The 26,355-nt window shown below is 40.7% G+C and overlaps 2 protein-coding genes across 2 annotated transcripts; both read right to left on the bottom strand.

Moving 5' to 3' along the window:
* Positions 1-1,041: 1,041 nt before the first annotated feature.
* rab14l (RAB14, member RAS oncogene family, like) lies at positions 1,042-16,524 on the bottom strand. The gene is made up of 8 exons (XM_033647284.2): positions 16,383-16,524; positions 10,881-10,939; positions 9,480-9,533; positions 8,659-8,836; positions 5,879-5,945; positions 4,424-4,511; positions 3,672-3,702; positions 1,042-3,552 (listed from the first exon to the last, which is right to left on the bottom strand). Exons 2-8 carry the CDS (start codon positions 10,930-10,932, stop codon positions 3,375-3,377), a joined length of 648 nt encoding a protein of 215 aa, XP_033503175.1. The 5' UTR covers positions 10,933-10,939; positions 16,383-16,524; the 3' UTR covers positions 1,042-3,374.
* A 1,286-nt stretch (positions 16,525-17,810) lies between these two features.
* LOC117270054 (uncharacterized) lies at positions 17,811-25,751 on the bottom strand. The gene is made up of 3 exons (XM_033647479.2): positions 25,508-25,751; positions 20,778-20,918; positions 17,811-18,700 (listed from the first exon to the last, which is right to left on the bottom strand). The coding sequence occupies exons 1-3, from the start codon at positions 25,575-25,577 to the stop codon at positions 18,513-18,515; spliced, it is 399 nt and encodes a 132-aa protein (XP_033503370.2). The 5' UTR covers positions 25,578-25,751; the 3' UTR covers positions 17,811-18,512.
* Positions 25,752-26,355: the final 604 nt, after the last annotated feature.

The following is a 26,355-nucleotide window of genomic DNA, read 5'->3' as shown; positions in this document are numbered from 1 at the left end:
TAAGAATAGCTGGGTTGATTTGTTTATAGGATTTAAATGTGTGATTGCCATACCAAAAAACCTTTGTCTCCAGTCTGTACTGGAGAGGGACCAGGGTGCACGATCTGCGACTTTGTGGATCTGTTGTTTTGTGTTGTCCTTAGACTGGACTTCTTTTTTTTTTATTTTTATAAAACTGATTCAACTTTCTTTACATGCCAGTCACAAAAGCCATCAGTAGCAGCTCGGCCTTGCAGCAGCACGCTGTTGGATCTGTTAAGAGGGATCACAGACTGAAACAGTGTTTCTCCGACCACTGAAGAGACTCTTTGCCTGGGAGAAGGGTTTATGTCACGTGGTCTAAATGCTGTTTCAGAGGCCTTTCCACCCCAGCAGAAAAAATATATATATATATATATATATATATATATATATATATATATATATATATATATATATATATATATATATATATATATATATATATATATATTTCCTGGGGGAAACACTGGACTGAAATGTTTATGGATCTGTCACTTGCTGTCTTACAAAATGTTGTATAAGTGAGAAGCTGACCATTATAGACTTAAAGAACCAATGAAAATTCCACTGTAACATCACACGTTCCTTTATGCTCGTCAGTAACTCTCGGACATTTTCAGTATTCGTGCTGTAGTCGTCTCACCCAATGTGCCCCGACTGACTGCGATGCCTGAGGACATAAGTCAACTGCAAGCTGCCTTGACTTCAACATGGTACTGTCAGTGTTGGCTTTTCTTTTTGTTGTTTTTTTTTTATTCCGCCCCTTTACCAACCACTACTCTACTTTAATGTCTAAGCCTCCTCACCAATTTTGTAGACAAAACTTTACTTTCCTTTGTAAATATGTTTTCTTTTTCCTATTTGTTTCTCTCTCTCTCTCTCTCTCTCTCTCTCTAGCCTTGGTGCAATTTTTGTTGCAATAAAATACAAAGCAGTTGTGCTACTTGAAATACATCAATGACTCTAGTGCTTTTTTCAGTTTCTATAGAAGCAATAACAGATCAGAAACAGACACACAGCAACAGGTTATGTATAATTTATTTTTTCTGTCTAGAGTATTTTGTCATTAAAATCAAAATGTCAACATTTTAAAATCATATACACTCAAGAACGCATTTAAATGTTAGCACAGCTCCTTAAAAATTTATACATATGTACTTTTTTTTTGTACTTGTGGACAGACAAAAGCAGGAAGTGGTCACTCGGACTGCAAAGAGGTGGGACACAGGAAAAAGGAAGACCCAGCCCACCAACTTCCCACAATAACAAACCAATCCCCACTCCCCAAAAGTTAAGACAGCGATGCAGGCCCCTCCCATGTGGAGGAGCGATGATGGGGTGGGAAAAAAAAAAAAAAGACTATAAACATAAAAGTGCCCCATTCTCCACTCCATACAGAAATGAGAGGAATCAGAGTTTGCAGACATAAATACTAGTTTGCACATCATCTCAATCCACTTCCTCTCCCCTCAACCAATCGACAGGTACAGTAGTGTGCAGACGGGGTGGTTGGAGGGGGGATGTCTAGGTGTCTGTCCTTTACATACATTTATTAATAGAAACTATGTTACAGAATTTCCCAAGCATGAATTACAGGCAACCCACTAGCACATCAACTGTACAGATCTTGGCAGAGCCAGCAAATAAATTTCTAAATCCCAAGTAGCGAGGTCATCACCAATAGTTAAGAAGCAATATATACAGCTGTCCAATTAGGGAATCACTCTATGGTACAGAAAAATTGTACTTGGAAAAAAAAAAATAAAATAAAATTGGATTTCGACAATGTCACTGTGTTTCGGGGGGGGGGGGGGGGGGGGGGGGCATGCTGCTTGGTGTTGTAATATACAAGGCAGAGGAACAACCGCCCAAATGAACAACAGATCAGCTCTTCAGTGCAGCACTTGAGATAAAGGAGTGTTGACAGTTTTAAGACCATGCTGCTGATAACTTTTGAGATATTTTGACCGTGTGAGCCACCGCTTGCATTTTTGACGTTATCCTCCAGTAAAATGCAATCGTTAATCTAAAAAGAGTAGGTTTATCGACTCGGGGTGAGTCCCGACAGCAGTGTGAAGAGCAAGTGCAGCGACACAATAAAGATTAAAGAGTAATAACATTAATTATAATAAGGCAACAAACAATGACAAAGAAACTGCTGGTAAAGACAGAATCTGTTGATATGACCGGGGGGGGGGGGGGTTTTGGGCCGGACGGGTGAGGAGAAGGAGAGCTGGTGCAAAGAAACCAATGTGAATGAATCTTTCCATCAAAAACAAAAAAGCCTTTTCTTTTTTTAAGTCGAATCAAACTTCCATCCAACTTCTTGACACACAGACACTCACAAACACACACACAGACGAGCTGGAAAACACCCAGTACTCCTTCCTGGGATATCTCAGAGGAGAGACCAAAGAATTGCGTACAAGGAAATTGTGGGTAATTCCGAGTTTTCTCGATTTTTTTCCCCTCTCTCCCCTGAGAACGTCAGGGTCGCCACATCTGGCAAAGGAACTTTCTTGGTGTCGAGCGGCAGAAGCAGAATCAAAAGCCACAAGCGGGTTTGAATCCTGCTCCACTTGGCTACACATTCTTTGACACACGTTTAAGGGCCTTTACCTGTGTGGCTGCATGATACTTCATTGCCTTCACTGTCTGATCCCCCCAGAATTAACGAGCGACATATCACACCCACATGTCTCAATAAAACGCTGAACTGGTAAACGATGCAGGAGAGACGTTGGGAATTTGAGGGTATAATTTAGACTGGATTCGTACAGAACTAATCAGTGGCGGGTGAAACTTAATGCAGTGTTTACATGTCATACATAGCTATAAAACCAAACATAAAAAACAGTCTCGGTTTATCATTATCGTATGAACGTTACATCTATCTAAAGTGTCAGTAACCCGTGTGATGCATGGTGGCGTCTACCATTCTATGACGGGGGGGGGGGGGGGGGGGAGGTAACTAGGCTGAATGGTGCAGGAGGAGCGGAGGGGAGCGAAAGAGGAGAGTTATGGGACAACAACACACTGACAGAGTTTAGAGAGGAGGAGTGAGACAGCAACAAAGGGAGACAGACAGGCAGAGAGGAGGAAGAAGAGGGGAGAGATGTAGTCCACACAGCCCAGCTCAGTCTGGCCCAAGTCGGTATCCATCCCCCGTTCCTTCCCTCCACACCCTGCTCTCATGCAGCTCCTGGTGCAGTGAGGGAAGAGGGTGGATGAACGTATGGAGGTGGAGGAATGGATGGAGGAGGGGGGATGGTTGAAGGAGGGTGGGCAGGACAGACGGAGAGAGAGAGAGACAGAGAGAGGGGAAGATAAGATGAAGGGGGTTTGCTTGGTCATTAGCATCCACAGCCTTCCCTCTGGGGCTGTGGTTCGCTGGTTAGCCGGCCGCCCTGAGGGGCCGAGGGCTTGTGCTGGACCCCCGACTCGGCGGCGTTCAGGTCCAGGCTGCCATCTTGGATGTTCTGGTAGATCTTCTTAGCAGCTTCCAGGAAGGCGTCCTCGACGTTTTCACCTCTGAACGCGGAGAATAAACACAAATGTGAGAAAGGAGGCAACTGGGAGTTTAAGAATGTAAGCAAAGGGATATTTCATGTTCCGCAGTCACTGAGACCACTGAAGCTGAGCAGACTTACGTTTTTGCACTGGCTTCCAGAAACAACAGACCTGTTAAACATAAAACAGATGCAGTGACAGAGTCAGTAAAACATTGTTACAAGCTCACATACCTCAAATACCAAGCTCTCATTCTCCCTCTCTTTTAATCAATATCTCTGCTTTCCTCAAGTCACCTTCTCCGTCTGTCTCAGCAGTATAAATACAGAGGGAGATTAATCTTCACTTTTGTCTCTTGAAATCAACCACGAGAACTTCTATTATAAACATGCTGAGAAGAACACAGAGGCTAAATCTCATTTTAATTCTAAATATTTGGACATTTTGTTGGCACTCCTTTGATTATCATTTTGTTGAAATTTGGGAACAGTCACAGTTTTGAAAGATGCTTTTGCAAAATGCGTTTGAGCTTTTGAGACCTTACAGCCCCTTTCCAGTGTATTTTGGCAGTTTTATGATATTTTAATAGTAATTTCCTTACAGTGTTGATGTGCCACACTGTTTGCCAAATTTTTTTTTTTTGACAAAGCACTTAACTCTGTGCTAAAACTTAAAAACACGTTGCTAAAACAGGAAGATGATGGATGACCGCACACACACCCCCATTCTCTGAGAAAGCTTAGATAAAAACCAGGACGTAACACTGGCTGTGGTGGTGTTTAAAAGGGTGAAAGAGAGACTAACAGCATGGTGAAATGTAGAGGGGAACCTATTTCCTCCACCTAAATCCTCCTTCCTGTCTTCCTAACGTGCTGTTCTGTATGTAGCTCACCATTCTCCTCAGCAAACTGCTTCGCTTCTTCATACGTCACGTCCCTCTGGGCCTCCAGGTCCGCTTTGTTTCCTATGAGAATGATCACCTAAGGGACAGAAGAGAGAAGTGTGAGACAGTATGACAAATTTGCTTTCCTCCAAGAGCTAAGAAAGCCGGGGGCAGTGTGGGAAGACTGTTCCTAAAGCAGTCGTTATGCTGCCGAGTTGTCTGTTAAGTGATCGATACAGAGATAAACTAAGGAACTGACACCCCCGCATCAGCACACTACAACACTACATGGTGCCCCTAGCAACTGTGATGTAATTAGACCTGTAATGTGCTGATGTAATGTAATGAGCAGGGACAGTCTCTCCCAAGACTCCTACTGTTGCATTTTGAGCATAAACCATTCATGTTTTCTTACAACTATTTCTTCTATTTTATTCCAGAATTTCTCACAGTAATCCTCACTGTGCTACTGCAGGTAATTTCACGAGAAGAGTGCTCCATTTCCACTGCGTTAAACAGAGTCACAGGCACAAACATAATCTAATCCAATTCTTACTTTTTGAGTTACTGGCTGTTTATTTGGAAAAGTGGGAGCTGATTTTTAAAAGCTCTCACCAAATTCCAAGAAGTCTTACACAATTCTTGTTTTCATTCAGATGACGATTACGGTGTCAGTCGAATGATCAGATAATGTCTTCATTATGTTTCCCCATCTCGCACAACAGCAGCCAAATAAACTTTCTTGAAGCAGAACACATGTTGTTGACACTTGCAGCAAGCCATGACTAGACTACAACACTGCCCCCGCGTGGCCAACACACGACACTTCAGGCTAAAACAGCTCAGGCTAAAAGGCTTCTGCTTTGTTATTGTTAAGAGGTGTAAGAAAGAACGCCACTAGAACTCATCATTAATTTAACATTCATAACAACTTTGTGGTCATAGTTATCCATAAAAATGAGCAAAAGAAAACATAGTTGAACAAGACACCCATAAATTTGTAGGAAAACAGCTTGATATAAATAAACCTATCTGCTGTTTAAACACCAGGGAAACATTTTTCAATTGATGTTTAAAAACTTGAAGTGGAAGAGGCATATTACAGAAACACACTTCTCTAAAAAGGAACACGGCTCAGTAAATAAGAGCCGTACGTCCGTTTTACAGCTAATCATATTTACCAAGAAATCCAATTTAAGAAATGGACAGAGGGCTCTGCGCCTTCAAACAGAGTCAGGGGAGAGGGAGAATGACACAGGGGAAACAAAGGAAATGAAGCAGTGGAAATGACAACACATGTGACAGATATGTATGAAACAGCAGGAAAAAAAACAACATAGTAAAAAAATATATAGAGACAAGGAAATCTGAAATGTGCACGGACATATAGCTATAGAGATGCAACAGACATACACAGAATAATTTGAGCACACACAATGAAAAGATGTTAATTTGTGTACTTACAGTATTGGGGTTGGTGAGGTTCCTGGCATCAGTCAGCCAACTGCTGAGGTGGTTGTACGTGCTTCTCCTGCATGACATCAACAAAGAGATAGGGGTTACTATGACGACAGGCAAGGACAGGATGTTGACATCTCGGAGGAGAGATCAGGAAAGAGTCTGCAGCTGCTACAACATCAGGATGGTGATGGTGTAACAATTAGAGCAGGCAGGGCGACTTTGTTACAGAGAGTGAGGAAAAGATAAATCTGATATTGCTATTTATTTCCCACAGGTGAAACATACAAACTCCTGTTCAGCCCAGCAGCTTTCTGTCTGTAACTGACAATACCGTAACTATCTCCAGCACCACTATGTTGAGTCATGTTCGACCAAACTCGCTCAAGCTGCTTTGAAGAATGGTCTTTTTTTTTCCAGCAGACACAAAAATATTTGGAGTTCATTGCACTGTACCCACTAAACTGGACTTGACCATATGCTACATTGCATTTAAACGGACATGAATACTGCGTTTATGATCAGGTTTTTGGAGTATCCCATTTATGTGTTAGCATGTAAACACCATATCCTGTTTTCAGAACCTGGCGAGACCTCATCCCATTTATGAGAAATCTGAATATGCTACCCGGAGTACTCTGAAAGAAACTGGGAAATCCCGGTTATTGGGCAACGCCAACTACCAGCACAGGCGTGGCTTCAGCCAAGTGAGTAAACATAAATACAAAAAATGGCAGCAGCAACAGTGTCTCACCTCCGGAGTGATAAAGAAACTGAGTTTGTTTTTAATATTTCCTGTCGCTCTCATCTCTAATGTTGGTTTGCTTTTGTAACGTCACAGCTCCAATGAGATCCAATCTCAAAGATTAGTATCGTGGTCAAACATGGCACTTTATCCTACATTTTGCTTTTTTGTCATCAGCTATATGGTGCATGCTTCACCACAGATGCTTAGGGCCACGCTGCAAGTTCAACTAAAAGCTCTGCGAGCAAACGGCCAATAGGAGCAATTTATTAATGTAATCTGCACATCCACTTAATGTACAGAAAATGAAAACAGACACTAAACAGCATACAGTTCATTCAGGTGACTTAGGCAAAAGGCTGCATCAAAGAATACTCTGTTACATTCTCAACCTACAATAGAAAATTGCCCATTATTAAATATACTTAGCAGCATGCTTTGAATTACATGTTTAGTCATCAAGGCTGAGAATGTGTTACTGATTTACCATACTTTTTCATACCATATTAAATGAATGCTTCAAGTTATTTATTTTAGTACTGCTTACTGAGATCTGCAGCTAAATTCAGCGTTATGTTTCCCTCAGTAGAACTCTTGTCTTAATAAATCAGCAGTTATAAAAATGTGTAAATTGCATCCTTATGGCACACAAGCAGAGCATTGGCTGGTAAACATCATGTTTATTCACTTTGGACCTAAGATTAATACAGAATTATGGTACTGGTTTGCTAAATATCTTAAGGCCTGTTAATATATATTTGTAAGAAATCCTTACCAATCTTCCAAAAGTAGTAGATGTTTAGCATAAGCTAGCTTTGGCTCTGTGAAATTTAACATGCTAAAGTAGCAAGGTGCGTTAGTTAAAAAGGAAAACAACCAATGTTTTGAGATGGCTGTCAGAGATGATAGATGTAAAATCGTGTTATCCAGTTTGAGGTGTAACAGGTGGTGTGTTTCACATGCTCTACCTCCCAATCGCTCTAGAAAAGAGGATTAGCATACTGTTAGGTATCATTATCATTGGAAAATGCTGGTTCTTGTTTGGCACTGGAAGTTATGCCTATAATTCACACAAGGTATCATGGGGACTAGGAATACGGTGGATCGCCTCCTTTATTATTTTGTTAAAAAAGAAAAAAAAAATTGAGCAGTCTGAATGAAGGATTTTTTTTCTTAATGTATTCCAGTGTTCATTATTTGTCGAGCATACCCACTGGACTGATTTTAATAACTTTAAAGTACTTGAAGTGCGCACTGTGCAGCTGTATTCTTCAGGAAAACAGAAGTATGGGATTGGGACTCAGTATTGACAGATACTTAATAACAAATGACTCGGATCAGGGACAGAAAAACTGATCCGAGTCAGTGCATCTCATGCAAATACAATAACCGCAATACTAGTATTTTCCATGTGTACGGGCAATATGGATAACCACACTTCTCTGTGCTCATGTAAACACCCTATCTTGTATGTGTTCATTACCCGGATGAGCCTCATAAACGGGTTATTCATGTCATGTTAATGCACTTATTTATGAAACTTGAAGTACAGGAAATGTTACAACCATAAAAACTGTTTTTTTAAGCCACACCCTTTAATTACAGGATCATGTGGATGAGGACTTATCAGCTGTGTGTTTACAGAAATGATGCTTGACACACTGAACACTCATCTTTGAAGCTGTAGGTGGCCACATTAACAGTGATTCATGTAAACAATTTATATTAGTTATTCCAGCTAAGTACTGTAACTGGGGCCCTAGGGACCCTTAGTGGAGTTGGGTGTGGTGCGGACAGACATTCCACATGATGAAGTGTGTTTATTTGTCACACAGCTGATACTATCTAACAGTTGGGCAAGAGGGTCGGACACAAGCAGTAGGATAAATTATCCATGTTTGTTTAAGAGGGCGTTTGTAGGGTTAAACTGTGCATTTATCAGTTGCTTTTGCTTCCATTAACCTTCCACTTAAACTCTGGTGTAAAGTTCAGACCACACTATATCTCCGACATACATTAACACATAACAGGCCCACTGTACCTGGTGATGTCGTAGACCATGAGTGCCCCTGCAGCCCCGCGGTAGTAGGAGCGGGTGACGGCCCTGAAGCGCTCTTGCCCCGCTGTGTCCCAAATCTGCAGCTTGATCTTCTGGCCGCTCACCTCAATTATCCTTGTACCAAACTCCACGCCAATCGTATGGGGGCAATCCGCCATGACTGGGGAGAGGAAGTGAGGTTACTATGAATTCAGTTTGATTCTTTGGGTCAGTTAGTTCATACCCTCAATGTTCAGGTATTTTTTTTCTTCCTTCATCAGGTTGATGACAGTTACAACTTAGCTTACAATGCTAATGTTGTAATATACATTTTGTGAACATGTGCAGCCCCTCACTCACACACAGACACACACCATTGTTAGGCGGCAGCAGCTGCAGGTGCATCAATAATTAATCATAGTCTATAGAGTCGTCATACTCATAGTTGTAAATTGAAAGTATCAACACCCAGAAAGCGACAAATTCCTTTTAACTGACACTGAAAACCTTTTCTGAATCCCCCCAGTGTGTGTGTGTTTGCAGGATGTGATGGTGGCGAGTGAATGAGGAACACAGCATCTGGCCCGTTAATAGTAGCACTAAACAAAACGGAGCTGAATGGTAATGGGAGTCTGCAGCTGACTCACACACAGAAGAAGAGTCTCTCACTGTTGAGCTCACACTTGACTTCTATGCCGCCGACTTCCGCTGGCGCATAAAGAAATCTAAAGCGATTTAGGCACTCCAGTTGAACCTGGCAACCTTACATACGCTGAGGCACAAGCACACACGAAAATAGGAGTCAAAATCAGGGCGCCACTTACATTTCTTTTCTGTGAACTGGTGAAGCAAACATGACTTCCCTACCCCCATGTCCCCTGTGGAGAGAGAGGCATAGACAGAAACTCAGGTCAACCAAGGAAATAACGGAAGAACAACAATTCTCTATTCATGCCTGCAGTGTCGCCGCCATGCATGTTGTAGCAGCCCCTCTGAGACAGTCAGCGATGATACTGAAAATTTCATGTGGAGCGTTAAGAGACAGAGAAAGACTTGACTATAATGTGTACTGTCCCACCAAATTTCACACTACATGTTGAGAACCATTTTGACATTAATGGTACATTTATTTTGTGACTCGTTTGTGTAACTGTGACTCGAGTCCTCTGTTTGCAGCTCAGTGAAATAAAAAGCAATGCTGCAAGCGAACAAAATCACAAAATCTGTGCGTTGGGGGTGAACAATATTGACAAAAACACTACTTTTGACTGAGTGCCTTCATATTCAAAGTGTGCCAATGTTTAGGGAATTATTATTGAGGCTTTTGGTGGATACTCTCACACAATAAATGCTTAAAAACCTTATGGATACAAACACCAAGGTGTTTGCTGTTTATTTTACTCTGCTAGAACACTTAAAGTAGATTAAAAAACTGTAGGCAACTGCAAAAAGCAGGATCACAAGACCTTAAAAACTTCCCTTTTCAAAACCAAACTGTGAAAGTTTCGTTCACTGTTCCAGTGAAGGGGAAAAAAAGTGTAAGCAAAAATTAGTAGCAAGCCACAGGCTGCTCTAGTAGACTCATTCACACAGCCCATTTAGATCAAATCTGATAACTGCTAGCTCTGAGGCAGAGCGTTTTAGGTTTCACAGAAGAGAGGGGTAAATAGCCCAGAGCTATGGGTGTGTTTGTTTATGCATATGTCTGTCTGTAAATGTATGTGCAAATAAGAGCAGCAATATGTTCTCTTACAGCCTCCACGCAAACAAACATGTCAGCAGAAGTGGAACATAACTCTAATAGAGGAAAGGTATTTAAAAATTCATCACACATTCGCAGTGTATGCTAAACTGATCATTAATAAGCAGGACAGAGAGGTGCATTAGGTATCAGTGATTCATTTTGAAATTAGGCAGCTAAAAGGATATAATAAGACATTATAAGCCATTGACTACAGAATATCTGAGTGGACTACTGCAATTGTCAATTTAACTGATACATCTGTCTGTTTGTCCAGTATTACTGTCTCTCAGTAGATGAATACAGGCATGCAGAAACATCCTCTAAAGCTGGTGCTTTATTAAAGATCAAATAAAAAAAATGGCAATAATAGATATACTGAGACATTCTGGATCCACTTGGAAAAGATCATCGTTCTTTGGTCCTTCTTTTAGAAATGGACAAGCTGATCAACATGGCTCCCTGTAGAGCACTGCTTACTTACCAATAATGATGTATTTGAAAATGTAGGAGTAGTTGTACGGTGCGGTGGCCATTGTGGCTCTGAAAGACAGAAAAGAAGGAGAAATTTGGCACATTAAATGTCAGCAAAGGCAACTTGCTCTTTTCCTACTCATAGATGGTCAGATAATGAAAGCAAGAGCAAATACCTTAATGTCAACTACAACTGTTTAAAAAAATTATCATACAAATAATGACTACAGTCCCTCGTGACACTAAAACTCAACACTGACTACATCCATTCTGGGGAGTTATTTTGGTTTAAGTAAGGGTCTCTCTCCACATAAATAAAATAAACATCTTATGAATAAGAAATAGAAGAATAAAAGACAATACACAGAGGTAATACGCAAATAAATACAAATTAAAACACAGGAAGTACTGTGCACATCTGAATTTAAATTGGTCGTGTAAGGGCCAGTGTTATTCAACAAGGCCATAATCCCACCAGAGCAACAGGACTGTAATAATGTGAGCCCGGCAAGGCCAGATGCTTCATTGACGCACACTGAAGCACAGCAATAAGAACAATATACTTCCATAAGAATGTGAATTAACACATTAAAACATATACATTGCAGTTACACCATTTTAGTAATTACCTTATTATATTATGCAATTTTAAATTACCCAATTATACATACGGTGCTTATCAAAATCAGCAAGTATAAACTAGATGAAAACCAGAAATAACGTATCTGATCATGAGCTAATCTGCTTCCTTTTAGATTGCTATGACGCAACAGCTGAGACTGTAGGGGTAAGCAAAAATGAAACTGAACACTAACACTTTTTCATTTAGTTCGTTAACTAGGAGATGCTATGACTGCACATCCCACACACTTCATATTTCTGCTTACATAAATAAGTGCAAGGGGAAAAAACAACCACAGCCATGTACTTTTAACAGCTTGCTGACCTTGAGTCCTTTTTTTACCCATACCACAAAATTAACAAAACTCCTGTCTTTGTGGAGTCAAAATCTATATCGAGACTTCAATTTTAACTTCAACCTTAGGAATGGGCAATATGGAGAAAATCAAATATCACAATCGACTACTGGTGCTTTCACAAAATACTACAAAATGGGATTTTTGATCAGTAATGTGGATATAATGATTAACTGGGTAAAAACAAATAATAGAACAGCTAAAACAGTATGGCAAGTTCAGAAAGTCACATATTTTTATAGTGATGCAGCCTTTAAAACAAGGAAAAAACAAGACTTGTGGTATTATGATATTAAAAATCTAAGAAGATACCTAATCTCAAGTCACAATATCAATATACTGCCTAGCCCTTTACCACCTGTTAGCCAACTGATGTACAGTTTTAATAAAGTTTAGTATTTGCCAAACAATACTCCTCCTCTTCAATTAGTTCGAGCCGATTCTGGTGATTCAGTGTCACATTGTTTGGGCTATCGCTGAAGCTGAACTTAGCATGCTCAAAGCTCAGACAACCTTTCACGTGCCGCACCAACATTCACTTGGCCTGAAAGAAAATTAAATCAGGTAGGTGGCCTGGAGTGGATAGTTCATGGGGCATAGGTGATTAGAGTATTCCCAACAAAAATGGAGCTCTCTGCCTGATTACAAAGGTTGAAATCTCAGCAGCCACTAAGAAGAGTGACCGGCATTGAACGGCAATAACTGAGATATAATTATACAGCCCGTAATGTCTATCTTACTACACGGCAGTAAAAATAACTTGCAAACCAAAACATTTTCGGTCTACAAACAAAACTCCAGTCACAACTCCATTTATTAAATATAGGAGTCTTAAAAAGAACCACTAGCAGTATTCATACTTACAACAGCCTAAGGTAGGCAGGTAGACAATGGAGGTGATCGATCAGTTTTAACACACAGGGGTAAAGAAAGCTCAAGGAGAAGGCGAGTAAAGACCACCAGTAATCCACATCCCTACAGCACGCACTGTCTCTTCTCATAATGACAGAGCTGCACAATGACACTGGCTTATTTTGATGGCACCGCACACAGTCTGTCTACAAGTAAACAGTGTAACACTTACATATAAGAACACCTCCAGCATCATATGCTCAGAGCTAGGCTAAAAATAGCCCTGACACCTATCTGATACCCACTGATGCTTCATTGTTCACGTTCCATTCACAGCACACAGACGAAGCATGCAGGGAAAAGCCTTCAGATTTAACACACTATCAAGAAAAGCATTCAGACAAATACAGCTGCTGAACAGCCATGGGGAGACGCTCTTTTGGAATATGCACAGATTTGTTCATAAATAAATGATCGGGACGGGTCATGTGCGACATCAATGAAGCTGCTTTAGAAAGCAGGCGGTTTCTCTCATGAACAATTTCAACCATAACATTCACTTTGCAATGCCATCTCCTGACATCAAGGCCATGTTGTATTTGCGCTGAATAGAGGCTGCTTTGTAATTCTGTATCAAGGTGCTGCCGTACAGTGTAACTGCTGTAGAGGGGTAAATAATTCAGGCTTAACAATCAGGAGCATAATCATTCAGCCGCCTGATGGTTTCCGTGTCCCTGGCGAAGATGGTCTCCTTTAAACCAGTGCTTTTCTCTGATCTGCAGCTCAGTGAAAACTGTGCTGCAGATAGAGCAGTTCCTGGAAACTGACATCACTGTGCCACATCAGAGCCGGCGCTGGCGTTATGCTCATACTTTTGCATCTGCAGTTCAGTGACCATGTCTGACTGGCCAGATTAATGCTGACACAGCCAAAAGAAATGTGGATGGGTGTGATATGAGAGTCTAGGAGAGAAGCAATGAAAAAATGAGCAAGTGAATAAAAAGAAAAGGACTTCAGAAACAGGGATGAAAAATTGACAGATGGGAGGTGTAGGCTTTCAGTAGCATGAGAAAATGGGTGAAATATAGAGGATCAGAGACATTAATTTGTTGGGCAGGAACTGAGGAGGGCCTGCAGGGCAACTTCGCTGAGGTTAATTCAGGTCGAGATGTCACCTAAATCTTTGCTTTAATAAAAATGGTGTTGGGTTAGGTACCCTCATGGCGGTGCATACTGACACTCATACTGACTCCAGGTAAAATGCTTTGAGGGAATAATATGAAAACATCAATACTCTCTTATGTACAGAGATAAATCAAATGAAAATAAATTAACTAAGACAACTCAAAGTATGTTTCAGTATTGCTAATTTCCTGAAGAATAACGTGACTTCCTAATAACAGCATAACCTGCTAAATGTTATCATTTCAAACTATGTAAACAACTTGTAGGCATCATATCAGAGCAGGCTGTGACTGCATTTTTGTTGGTGCCCCCAGAAAAGACTTGGCTCACACTCACAGTCCTCCACAAACTCTGCAACTTGACCTGACATTTGGTAATTACCCCCGCTAACACCAACTTCCTCAGTGAAGCAAAAAGCAGCCTGTGCGAGGTCTACGTGGACGCCTTACACTATCTGGGTATCTGCCCTTGTACTACTCTGTTAAGAGCATGGCTTTGATACCACATTAATGACCACAGTACACTTGCTAGCACAAGCTTCTTTAAACTACAAAGCTGTGTCTGCTGATTTCAATGATGACACTAGTATATATTTTTTTCCTATCACTCAATGAATTCATTTGAAATCAACTGATGTGTGAATGATGTACTAAGCGGGTTTCAAAGTGAAACAGAGACCATGAACATACAATTACACTACTGCTATGCCTTAAAATCCTGGAGTAATATTCAGGGACTTTTTCAGGCTGCCACATGAGGGTCATGTGACAGGTCACATGACCCTCATGTGGCATCTCTGTACTGTGATGATATTCAGTGCTCTGTTAGGTAAGCTATCAGAGAGGGTATCCCCAAAAAGAGTAAAAACATAATGTGATTCAGCTGCGATACCCAGCCTCCTTTTTCCAGTGCTAATTTCCTCGAAATAAACCCCACAAATGTCCGTCAAGGAGAAGGCAAGTCAAAACCATGTGACCAGACTGCAGCCTCAGCACTTCAGCATTATTCCCCAACACAGTGAATCTTTCTCCAGAGAAAACACTATCACTGCTCTTCCTCCTCTCAGCCACTTCCCATAGAGGAGAGGATGCACGACTCAAATCTGGGCTATCAGGAAATCATGACACATATATAGTCACAGTGCCTCCATGATGCTCGGGCCCACTATTCAAATCATGTGACTCCTTTCAAGCCTTAAAAACAACATAATGAGATCATTACTCTCGTATACAGGCCAGACAGAGCTCAATTTCACCATGTATACAAACAGATTTTAAGATCTTTCACATTTTATTTATATGTGATTTTAAAAATCCATATAAAATAACATAAATATTTAAGTATCACATCAAGCCTGCAAATACACAAAATGCACTGGCACAAGAAACAGAAATGATGCAGCATTTTATGTTAGATAAATGCAGATCTATCCCAATTTGCAATAGTTCAGGACATACAGGATCGACTTCGTCGCCGACTTGCGATTTAAATCTACACACCTCTGTTGTTTGGAAAAGTAAAGCTAAAGGGGAGGCTAAGGCACTGTTAGCTGAGGAAATATGGGACCTTATGTGTAACCCTGTACAACAGATGAACACTTCTATGCAAGAAACAGAATAAAAAGGGACAGGCTACATTCAAAAATCTGACTTGAGTGTCCAATGTTAACCCTTTTATATGTTACTGTAATGACATGCCTGCTTCCAGACGGCGATGGTTAGCTTAGCTTACCAACCGGCAAAGTGACAGCATCGCTTTGGTTAACTCTCTGCTGTTAGTTAGCACACAAAGGCTAGCAATGTTACTAAGGGAAAGAGGAAACAAACACCTGGTATTTGCTTGGTTAGTAACCAACTACACGATCGTGTCTGATAACAATCACGGCCCTAATTCAGCTGTTTTGACAGCTAAGTTTGGGTTAGCTAGCTAACGTTAGTTACCTGCTTGCTGACATCAATGGATATATCTTGATAACGAATAGCATAAATCACAATATGTACATCGGTTGCCTTTGCTAGCACACAGATAATCGAGTCAAGATCGTCTAATATGAGTTGCTATGTTAGAAAATTCACCTGGCTTCTGCATAATTTCACAAAAGCCACCATACACCAAACTACCGACAGCTAGCTATAGCTTTAGCATGCTAGTTTGCCAGTTAGCTGCGAGGGTTGGATTATGGTAAATACGTTGATTAGTTAGCTTGTCAACCCATATTTACTCACCGCCGAGCAAGTAATTGTTCGCCTACAATAGTATTCTCTAATAGTGCAATGTGTTATAGATCCCAATCTTGGAAGCCGACGATAAAAACAACCTACTATTAGCCATCTGTTAGCTAGCATCGTTAGCTTGCCAATTAGCTGACTCCTGGCAAAACAGGCTAGCTAAACTGCTCCAGCCGTTTTATAAATTTAAATACCGACGTCTCTGCGTTTATCAGACGTTGTATTCTTATGTACGAGTGTGCTCACGTGTTTCCTCTTCTCTGTTCTTACCAGATATTAAGTCTTTTGAGCTTTGTGATCTTGAGCTGTTCAGATGAGGAATGCAGGTTATCCTGGCTCAAGTGATCTGTCTATCCAAGCAAGATGGCTGCTCACGGCACAGGGTTTCCTCCGCTGTATACAATGGGCTTCTGGGACAAAGAGCATCATATGCGGCGATTTGTGGTGTGTGCACCAATAGTGTGCACGGTTTAATGGAAAGCAGTCTCACCTGCACAGGTGCACTCATGCATACTGTACTGCTACACCACTTGATACTGATTAAGTGGAGTATCAGATTATGAATTCATCACATAGGTGAAATCATGTAATAGTAGACTGAGTGTTCAGGGATTTGATTACACCTGAGTGACCTGGGTTCAGATGCTGTTCAGGTGGGCTGCTGACCTAAAATCTTCATGTATAGAGCATTTCAATCTCACCAAAAGATGCAAGGTTTAGCCTAATAGATGTTGTATGCCTAAAAATCAATTCATTGTTTATCCACACTAGATTGGATCCACACTAGTTGCTTCATTCAGCAGCAGCTACTCTTCCTGAGATCCATAATAGAAAATACATAAAATTAGCAAATGTTACATTTACACTACATTCAATAAATGGTATAGTTATAAAATAACCAGTCCTCCCAACTTAAAAGAATGCATATATATATATATATATATATATATATATATATATATATATATATATATATATATTAAAAATTAGTAAAAATAAGTAAATTGGCAAACTATTCCAGTGAGACATGGCTCAATATATTGCTGTTTTTTCCATTGCATTGCTTTGGCTGATTTCTTTCTCGTATATTTCATATATTTATTTACACATTTGTCACATGCAAATAACCAGCATAATGTAAGTGGACTGTGCTGTGTATTAAAAATGTAAAGCTGTGCAGTACCAAATGTACTAATAGTGTCCTTGTGTAAGACTCGTGTGAGATTCTGCTCTGGCAATGATGCTGCTTTTATTTAGATTTTATGGGCTTGTAGAGGCTAATATGCAGTATGTTTTATTTATGACAGGTTAGTGATACACAAAACATAAAGTGTAAGTACATGATAAACTAGCAAAAACCTTCTATGAAATGCTTGTATGAAAATAATGTTATTGTGTAAATGTTCACTGGTGTATTTTAGTGAATATATGACCATTTGATAGCAGTCCATTATTGTTGTTCTGTCTCTGTTTTATTCTAATTAGTGTAAAAAAAGTTTTATTTTTATTTATTTCATGTCAGCTTTACACATTTTCATACACACATGAAAACACTTCATATCATGTGGCCTACTGTTTAACAGGTTAATTTATTCTCTTGAAATCATGTAAACCCTGTTCAGTTTGCTATGATTATGTGTATAGCATGTGACATTCATGGTATGTCTCAGTATAATAAAAATGCAGAGTTCTGAGCAGTTTCTTTTGAAAAATATGAAACATTTTAATACAATAATTCACAACATTACATGCTTTCACTGTACAATATTTCTTACACTCCTACACAGAACTGCATGCAGTGTGCTTTCCCAAGCTTAGCATTGAGAACTGGACAGCAAACTAAAAAAAGTAACTTTAACTTTGCAAAATAAATAGCCTGTGACTTTAAAAGAACACACTGCACACAAGGATTTGATCTTGATAAAGATAATGAACTGCTGAAGAGAGAAAACTGATTCATGTCATACAGTAGTAGTGGATGTAAGTCTTTATTAACCTGAAGTCAGTGTGTAGACTAACTGCATTGCTGATGCAAGGTGTCTTGGCTGAAAGCTTTTTATGAACTGACATTATGACTCTGACAAAGATCTTTCTTCCATGGCAACAGATGTCCCATAATATCCCATACTTCAAGTTAAATTTGAGTGAGTGGATGTGCACAATAAATTCACTGATGACTGCAAGCTGCTTCATCATTACTTTGATTATTCACAGGGTTATTTTGCCTTTGCTCTGACTGTATGTCTGAGCTAACAGTGTGACAAAAGCTAAGGTGCTCACCAGTAACACCACACTGAGTAAAACTCTCATTCAGTCCTAAACATGTGCAGCTAAGACATAAGAGTTGTTGTGTCTCCCATAGTCCACAGATGTGATGCTCCTCTCCAGGCTGACTCCATATCACAACCACATCCTCAGCAGCAAGAGGCTGAACAGTGCACAGATGTAGTGGAGCGTGCACGGATGCCAGGAGGGGGCGCTGTTACATAGATCTGAGTCACAGCAGTGGATGCGCACCCCTGGCAACTCGTGCTGCTGGCAGTGTCTGGATGTGGCACAACCGCTGGTCAGGACGATACCCAGGGCCGCTGGAGGGACAGGAGGGGAGACAGCCAGTCAGTGAAGAGTGACGAGCTGGTGTTTGGCTCAGCAAGAAAAATAAATGCATATGTAAGCACCAAACACTGCAAGTGTGTAATGAGGAAGACATTTAGAGAGCTTAAAGGCACACTCCACACGTATGTCTTCACAGCTGAGAAACCAAGCCTCTGGCAAACGGGACATTGTGTCCTTTCCAGTGCACTTCCATGAAATTCAGACTATATGTAAGTATGTATTTAAAATCAGTACCATCTTTATTTTTTTAAAAAAAAGAACACCCTATATCTAAATCCAGAGAGCTGCAAATGATCTGGACATTCTCTTCCAACACTGTAATACACTCTGTGAGATATATAGATTGTTCTGAGTCCTTACAGCTTAAAACCAGTGAAACTAAAATGCATAAATTTGGGTCTGAGAGCAGTGTAATCGGCAAGAGCGAAATCTAAACAAATAGGAGTTCTATACCTGAGTCAGCATCTCCACTATTTTTCAACTCAAGGTCTAGTGTAGGACACAGTAGCATCTAGCAGTGAGGATGCAGACCTGAAACTTCTCCAAGTGTGTAGAACTACGGTGGCTGACGCAAAAATGTGAATGTGTTTGATTTGTCAGTTCTGGGCTACTGTAGAAACAACATGGCAGATTCTGTGGAAGAGGACCCACTCTGTATGTAGATATGGCTATAACGGTTCGTTTGACGGTATTTACAGGTGATTATACACTAATAAATAAAAAAGTAATGAATATTATATAGCCTACTATTTCTGCCAATAAATGCCCTTAAATCCTACACACTGGACCTTTAAGGTAGTTTCTGTGATGAGATTTGACTGGCACAATATCTCTGTCATTTATAATCCCCCAAAGCTGAAAACAAAGAGCGATCAGGTCAAGAGAGCAGCAAGGTCAACATGAAACGATCAACCTGTCTTCTTCAATTAAATTATAACGATCATTCGTGATGGTAAATTTGGTATTTTCCACCCTGGAACTCATATTCCCATGTTTTTGAGTCTAAATGTCTACTTGGAACAACAATTTTTGAAACTGGTACAATATTTGTGCTGCAGCCGGCATGTTGCCATGGGTGGTTACATTGCAGCCTGTTTCGCCACTCCCTGCTGCAGCGCTCTCACTCAGTGCTGGACCAGTTTCAAAAATCATTTTTCCCATTAATCATTTAGCCACATGAACTAAAGATATTGAACTTACCTTTTTGTCTTGCCTATCTAGACATTTTTGCCAGTCAAAAACTTTGCACTTCTGTTATATGTTGGAAGCAGCTGAAAAGTGAGAGGACGTTGCCCAGGAGAGAAGGACACTGGACTGGTTATGGATTAAGGACAGATGTCATGTTTTTGAGGACAAAGGGTAGAACTCTAAGACTCTTATGGAACTTTACCAGCATCTGTTAGATTTGGGTTTGGCGGGGTCACATGAAGATTAACAGGCTGACTGGCCACAGATTACCGCCAAGACACTGTTTTGAGATTTTGACCCACAAGTGCTTGTCATTGTGTTTCCGACGGGCCGTCGTCAGTCCTTTTCTGAGCTTGCTGTTTCTCCGAGCGCACGGAAAAGGTGCCTCATCAGCCCTTTCAACATGAGTGGCTCCTTTAGACATCAAGCAAAGGAACAGCTGGATTGTCCACGCTTCCATGGATATCAGCAGAACTACTCATCTGACCATCACTCTCCTGTCATGGGTGTCCCCATCCTCCATTTGACTTAACATCAAACAAGGAGTGACTTATAATTTACTCATCAAAGCACACCAAAGTGGGGTTATGTAACTATCCTCAGTGGAAGGAGCAATGGAATATTCACATCAGCGGACAAAGAACATTAACATGAAAGTATGATTAAAAGTGATTATGCCAATGTCCAGTGGCATGCCAGAGTGAATTCATCATGATTTTATAATCCCCCCCCCCCATAAATATTCTACAAATAAGTATCACACAGAGATGCATTAGCTCACTGGGTTAGAGGATAAAGAGGAGAGAAAACTGTGATTTCAGTTGATTAGTCATTAAATATTGGTCACGGAGGTTTACTCACTGCTCTCTGTCTTGATGCAGAAACGGTGTTTGAAGCCTTTGTGCGAGTGGGTGCAGGTGATGACCTCTGGGTTGGAGCAACCCACATCCACATACCTCTGGCCCTGGATGATGTTGCAGCCATAGCACTGCAGACCCTGGACTGCAGGGGACACACAGAACAGCCCATGACAACTTGTTAGGGTGCAATTTAAGATGATGTGGCAGCTTGTTTGTGGAGAGCCACTGGGATGCATAAGCAATGGCGCCTTTGCTGCTATTTGGGGGTTATGGAGGAAATAGCATACAGTGTACACAGATACTGTCCAGGCAGGAGACCCACACAGGACCTATAGCAGGGGTGTCCAAACTTTGTGAATGGGGGTCAGATTAAATAATGTGAAAGTACCTGGGAGCCAGCTGCTTCTTACACCATATGGACTATTAACAAAAAAATACAAATGCAAACATACAAATGAGCCAAATGCAACAGTTTCATATAACTTTTCACCACTCCTGAAAGTGGCGGCCCTTGCTGACAACTTTACACTTTTTTGCTGTTGCTATATTTGCTACGTAGCAGGAAATGTCTGTTGCTAAAGGTAACCATTAATTTGGTTGTTTACTGTCTGTTTATGAAAACACATTAGTTCCACCTGCATAGTTCCTACATGGTGCATGTCTTCAAACTGTATCATGGTCCTGCCATTGTGAGGTGAATGGAAAAAATTGGTCTGTGGGCCGGTCTTTGGACATGCCTGACTGATGGTGACCCTAGGCGTTGCTCACACCACCATTGTAATTATCAATATAAAGATTTAAAGATTTAAATTTCAAATAAAAGGAAGAAAGATTTGGAAAATGAAGACATTAGCCTGTGTCTTGTCTGGCACAGATTTATTCTATATCCAAAAACCCTTCATTGGTTGGCAGGACACTTGGAAATACAGAGATTAAGTAGTATAGATAAAACAACATAAAGACTACAAAATGGAACCCAAAGGTGGTCCAGTGAACAGGCCCTCCCAAAATTTGGTGTACTCCATAGGTTTACTCATATCAATGCATACATGTAGATTAGGAGAGACTTTCTCAGTGGTGGGGGCTACACAGGCACTATCATCTATATTATTATTTTAACAGGTGATGGTCGGCCTGGCTCCTTCACTGATGCTAGCTACCTCTTGGCTAAGAGGAATGTTAGCTGTAACATTAGCCTCCTGGCTATCATTTGCCTCTTTAGCCTGGCTTGGAACAGCTTTCTGAGCTGACTGAAAAATGTTGGTCATTTCATCATTATTTGGGTTTAAATCCCTTTTCAGCTCCTTCATCTTCTTCTCCTTTCTATACTGGCATCAAAATGTATGTGCGGGTTGTGGCATAGCAAGGAAATTCACTCACTATTCATTATCTAGGCCTAAATGTTGTTTTAGAATTAGATGTTTTTTTCCCAGTTGCATACAAAAAAATGACCCAAACTATTTTCATGAGGGTGGGGTTTCATTATTAAACAGGGTACATTTTACTAAAGCAATAATGAATATTGTACAACGTAAATTTGTTGTTTAAATGAGCAATGGCAAATATTTTATTTCAAAATAAAATTTGATTATCATTATAGCATACATAGCTTATAGCCCTCCTAGCGGCTCAGCCTCAGAAAGCTTGCCCTTAGTGGCCCTGAATGTGTGTCACATTGGGTTGCGCAAGCATACCTTTGCCATACGTCCATCAGCTTGTCTGTGTCTAGAACTTAAATGAATTTAACTAAAGTTTCAAGACTGTAACTTCTTAATTTGTTGCTGATGACACATTTAATTTTACTTTTTTTTGGCTAGTGCTTTGACACATTTGGCATCACATTAAATAAAACTGACTATTGCTGCTGGATTACATCCAACCTAATCAGATCCACCTATGTTGGTAATGCTGGGATATTGCTGCTTTAGAGCTTAACTTTTCCAAGTTGCACCCAAACAACCACTTGACTCCAAGTCTCTGTCAGAAGCATCTACATTGACTGTGATTCAATTATAAATGATCTTTATAACAACCAGATGTAGACTTAAATTGCAGTATCACAGCCCTTCTCCCTGAAGCTATGCAGCACATAAACAGTGCAAATGAGCTAATTTTAAAGTGATGCTTCAGTTCAACTGTAACAGCATCTTGCATGGTATTTTGAAAGAAGTACATCTCAAAGGCATCAAGATTCCTTCTAAACAATTCACAGTTCAAACAAGGACCATTGCTTTGGAGTTTGATATTTGTTCTCATCTTGACGGTACTCAACTGCTCCTCTCCTCTCCTCTCCTCTCCTCTCCTCTCCTCTCCTCTCCTCTCCTCTCCTCTCCTCCAGCGTGTGCTTAAGGGTGACTCACCCTCAGTAGTACACCCCATCCCAAGCTGTCTGCCTGCCAGCTCCAGCTTGTGATCTCAAAACCATGTCTCCACCACTCAGCACCCTATAAGTGGTGGAAGCTACAGTACAGAGAGAGGGACTCGAGAGAGACTAAATCAACATGCAGCTTAATTATGCTGTTTACACTTCCTTCTCAACTGGTGCCTAAAAATCATCAGTTAACATAATCATTTGCCAGAATAGGTTTGGTCCCTGTGCTGCTAAAAGAGGAGCTAGCACACATTAGATCATCATACAATTGGGGATTTTTAAAGCACATCTTTTCTGAAACAAAATTTTCCAAAGACCTCTTTCATCTTTGGTTCCATTTTCTCCCGTGCCACTGTCTCAATGCCTATCTCTCTCAAGAAAGTAAGGCTAAGCCTAAACAGAACAAATCCACCAGAGCTTAAAGGGATTGTCCGCAGATTCAGACCCCTCACACACCTGTGCCTGACCTCCAAAATCCCACACACAAGATGGAAGATCAGCTTTGGCTGAAACCAATCCTCCCTCTTTATCTGTGCAGCCCTGTGGACTCAGTGCGAGGGCAGAGAGCGGACGCGAGCCTCTTGCCGCCTCTGCTCTGTTAAATAGCCCACCAAAAGCTCTGATGGAGCTTTCAGGAGCAAACTAATCCCAGGCAAATGCTCTTACAAAAATCACTTTAGAAATCTGCTGGAATCAATGTAAAGCCTCACAGGGACAGAAAGCACATGCCAGCCTTTAGGGGATGTGTCATACTCCCCTGCTGGTGATACACCATGCAGTCAAAGCTCTTATAAATATTGGAGTATGTCATTAGAGCTGGGTAATGGTTGTGGAAATACAACACAGCGGAATGATCATTTACATCTGGCAAACAACCTGATCAATCAATTTACTGTGATGTTATGTTGTTGCACACCACACTCGTGAAACACTGAAAAGCTGCCCGATGTGAGCATTTGCCAACATAATGAGGACATATTGGAAAGACTTCCAGCTTTCATGGCACAAATGCAATTTATCATAACCAGAGCCCGTGCCAGTATGCATTGCAAATGTTGATTAACTCTGTATATATCAAAATCTATCATGACTGACATGACATTTAATCTTATCCATTATTGGTATTGAGTACATTTAACATGCAAATTTGCTGGTGAAGCTCATCTGCATCGCAATACTGAGCCAATTACATTCATTACAATATTATATGTATTTTTTCTGGGAAACATTTCAAGAAGAAGGCACCTTGAAAGAAAAAGTAAGCAGCATACAGAGGACAAACAAAACATGATTTTAAGAATTATCATAAGAACATTTGGATTTAATTCAGAAAAGGTCACCACTGCTCGCCTGTCTCATTATATATTATGTTTTGCTTTTTCAGTGGGGCTTAAAATGAAGTTATGCTCAAAATGAGCTTTTAGGGCACCATAAACATATTATACTAATTATGAATTCAAGATGATTACTGTAATCATGCATTATGTAACACATAATAGGTATTAAATTGTGTGCTATTATGGTATTAAGCTCACTGTCCTCTGGCGTTGTTGTTCGATGGTTATGGTTCAGTGCACCCCCTTAATACTAACACCTTTTTTGACTTTCTGTGTAGCTTTGAACAGAAATAACATTCATTTGAAAATTAGAGACATTAGTCTATAATACACTGCAGTTACAGCTATGCCAGCTATTTGTTGCCTCATAGATTTTCCCCTATTGATCATCATTAGTCTGGCCAGGAGCTCTCTTCGCCCTCTGGTCTGGAGTTGGGATCAGAGGTGATCTGACTCAGACCGAATACTGAGATATAAATCAAGCAAAGCAGGATCTCCGCACACAACATCACCCCAATTTCTTCTTGTTTTGCCCCCAGTGAAACAAAGGTTGCAGCCAAGCCGAATCAGGTCAATCTTTATTGCTCTGTAGGGAAATTTAGTTTGCCACCTATGGCTATCACCTATTGTTGGGAGACATAGATTTGAACTCCCAGGTCAATTAAATGCAGAACAAGGGCATATTTATTGGAGTCACCTTTCAACAGGGTTGTTCATTATATTAATGTGATCCATACAGTTGGTTTTGATCTGGAGCATTTGCCAGCCCATTTCTTATCATTCTACTGCTGCGTTGTTTTAATATTTTGCAAATGTTGTAAGTTGATTTTTTATAGTACTTTACTGTATTTATGACACATTTGTATACAGCGCATTGTCTGTATGGCTGTACATTAATGTTATTGATTGCTTTGCCTGTAAAAGGCTTGTGTAGGTGAGGATTACACACACACACACACACACACACACACGTACTACATATTTCTCCATACATTTCAACACCAAAAATATCATCCTACTCACCCTGTTTCAAGCAGAGTGTCCAAACCAAGATAATTCCAAGCCCATACACCAGCCAGGTGTGTAAAGTCATGGATGCAGCACAGTAGTGATGGTCAGTGGTCAGTGCTGGAGCAGAGAGAGCCTGAGATTTCCTCTGCTCTCATCTAACAGTCCACCAAAACAGACAGAGAGAGAAGCCTAACAGAGGTCCCACTTTCCAAAGCCCGAGCAGCCCGAGTGTCTCTCTCCACCCCAGCCTCAGCGAAGCTCACGCAGTGCGTGAGTTAACTGCCAGTGAGTGTCCAGTGAGAGGGGGAGCCAACCATCCAGGCAGTCAGTCAGCTCAGCAGCCAGTCAGGCAAAGAGACGAGGGGGAGGAAGATAAATGAGTGAGGGAACTAAATAAATGAATGTCTTCCTCAGCGGTCTCCTCACGTCCTGAGGAGAAGCTGGGGAAAGAAGTGGTTTGATCATGAGAAGGAAAAAAAATCTCTTCTCTCATGTCATCCCATGGAGAAAAAAAATGAAAGCACCACTTTCTCTCATCAGGGAGATAAAAACAAACAGTGTAGCAAGTGGTCCTTTTCCAGTTGGGTGAAAACACATCAATCAGGATTAATTCCTGATTGATAATACATCGCTTCTAATAATAGCCCTATCACAATGTGTTAAAAGCCCAGGCTCTAAATGGGATGGCACACCAGGGGGGCCAGGTTAGCGTGTACATGAGCAAGTGCATGTGTGTGTTTCTCAGCGAGGGAGCGTTGCCAAAGGACACACACACACACACTTTCCCAATAGGGCAGGTTATCTCTGCTCTGTGTATCACTGAGCTTGCACACTGGGGAGAAAATTCTATCTAATCAAGA

This window comes from Epinephelus lanceolatus, chromosome 19, assembly GCF_041903045.1.
Source record: "Epinephelus lanceolatus isolate andai-2023 chromosome 19, ASM4190304v1, whole genome shotgun sequence".
Classification (NCBI taxonomy): domain Eukaryota; kingdom Metazoa; phylum Chordata; class Actinopteri; order Perciformes; family Serranidae; genus Epinephelus; species Epinephelus lanceolatus.
This window is presented reverse-complemented; position numbering and strand designations above follow the sequence as displayed.

What these genes read in the sequence shown, in the direction of transcription:
- rab14l (XM_033647284.2), bottom strand. Translation starts at nt 10,932, where the DNA reads ATGGCCACCGCACCGTACAACTACTCCTACATTTTCAAATACATCATT. An exon ending in TTTCAAATACATCATTATTG is followed by an intron (nt 9,534 to 10,880) that starts GTAAGTAAGCAG and finishes CTCTCTCCACAG; the next exon opens with GGGACATGGGGGTAGGGAAG. An exon ending in CCAGTTCACAGAAAAGAAAT is followed by an intron (nt 8,837 to 9,479) that starts GTAAGTGGCGCC and finishes TCCTCTCCCCAG; the next exon opens with TCATGGCGGATTGCCCCCAT.
- LOC117270054 (XM_033647479.2), bottom strand. Translation starts at nt 25,577, where the DNA reads ATGACTTTACACACCTGGCTGGTGTATGGGCTTGGAATTATCTTGGTT. An exon ending in GACACTCTGCTTGAAACAGG is followed by an intron (nt 20,919 to 25,507) that starts GTGAGTAGGATG and finishes TGTCCCCTGCAG; the next exon opens with TCCAGGGTCTGCAGTGCTAT. An exon ending in CTGCATCAAGACAGAGAGCA is followed by an intron (nt 18,701 to 20,777) that starts GTGAGTAAACCT and finishes CTGTCCCTCCAG; the next exon opens with CGGCCCTGGGTATCGTCCTG.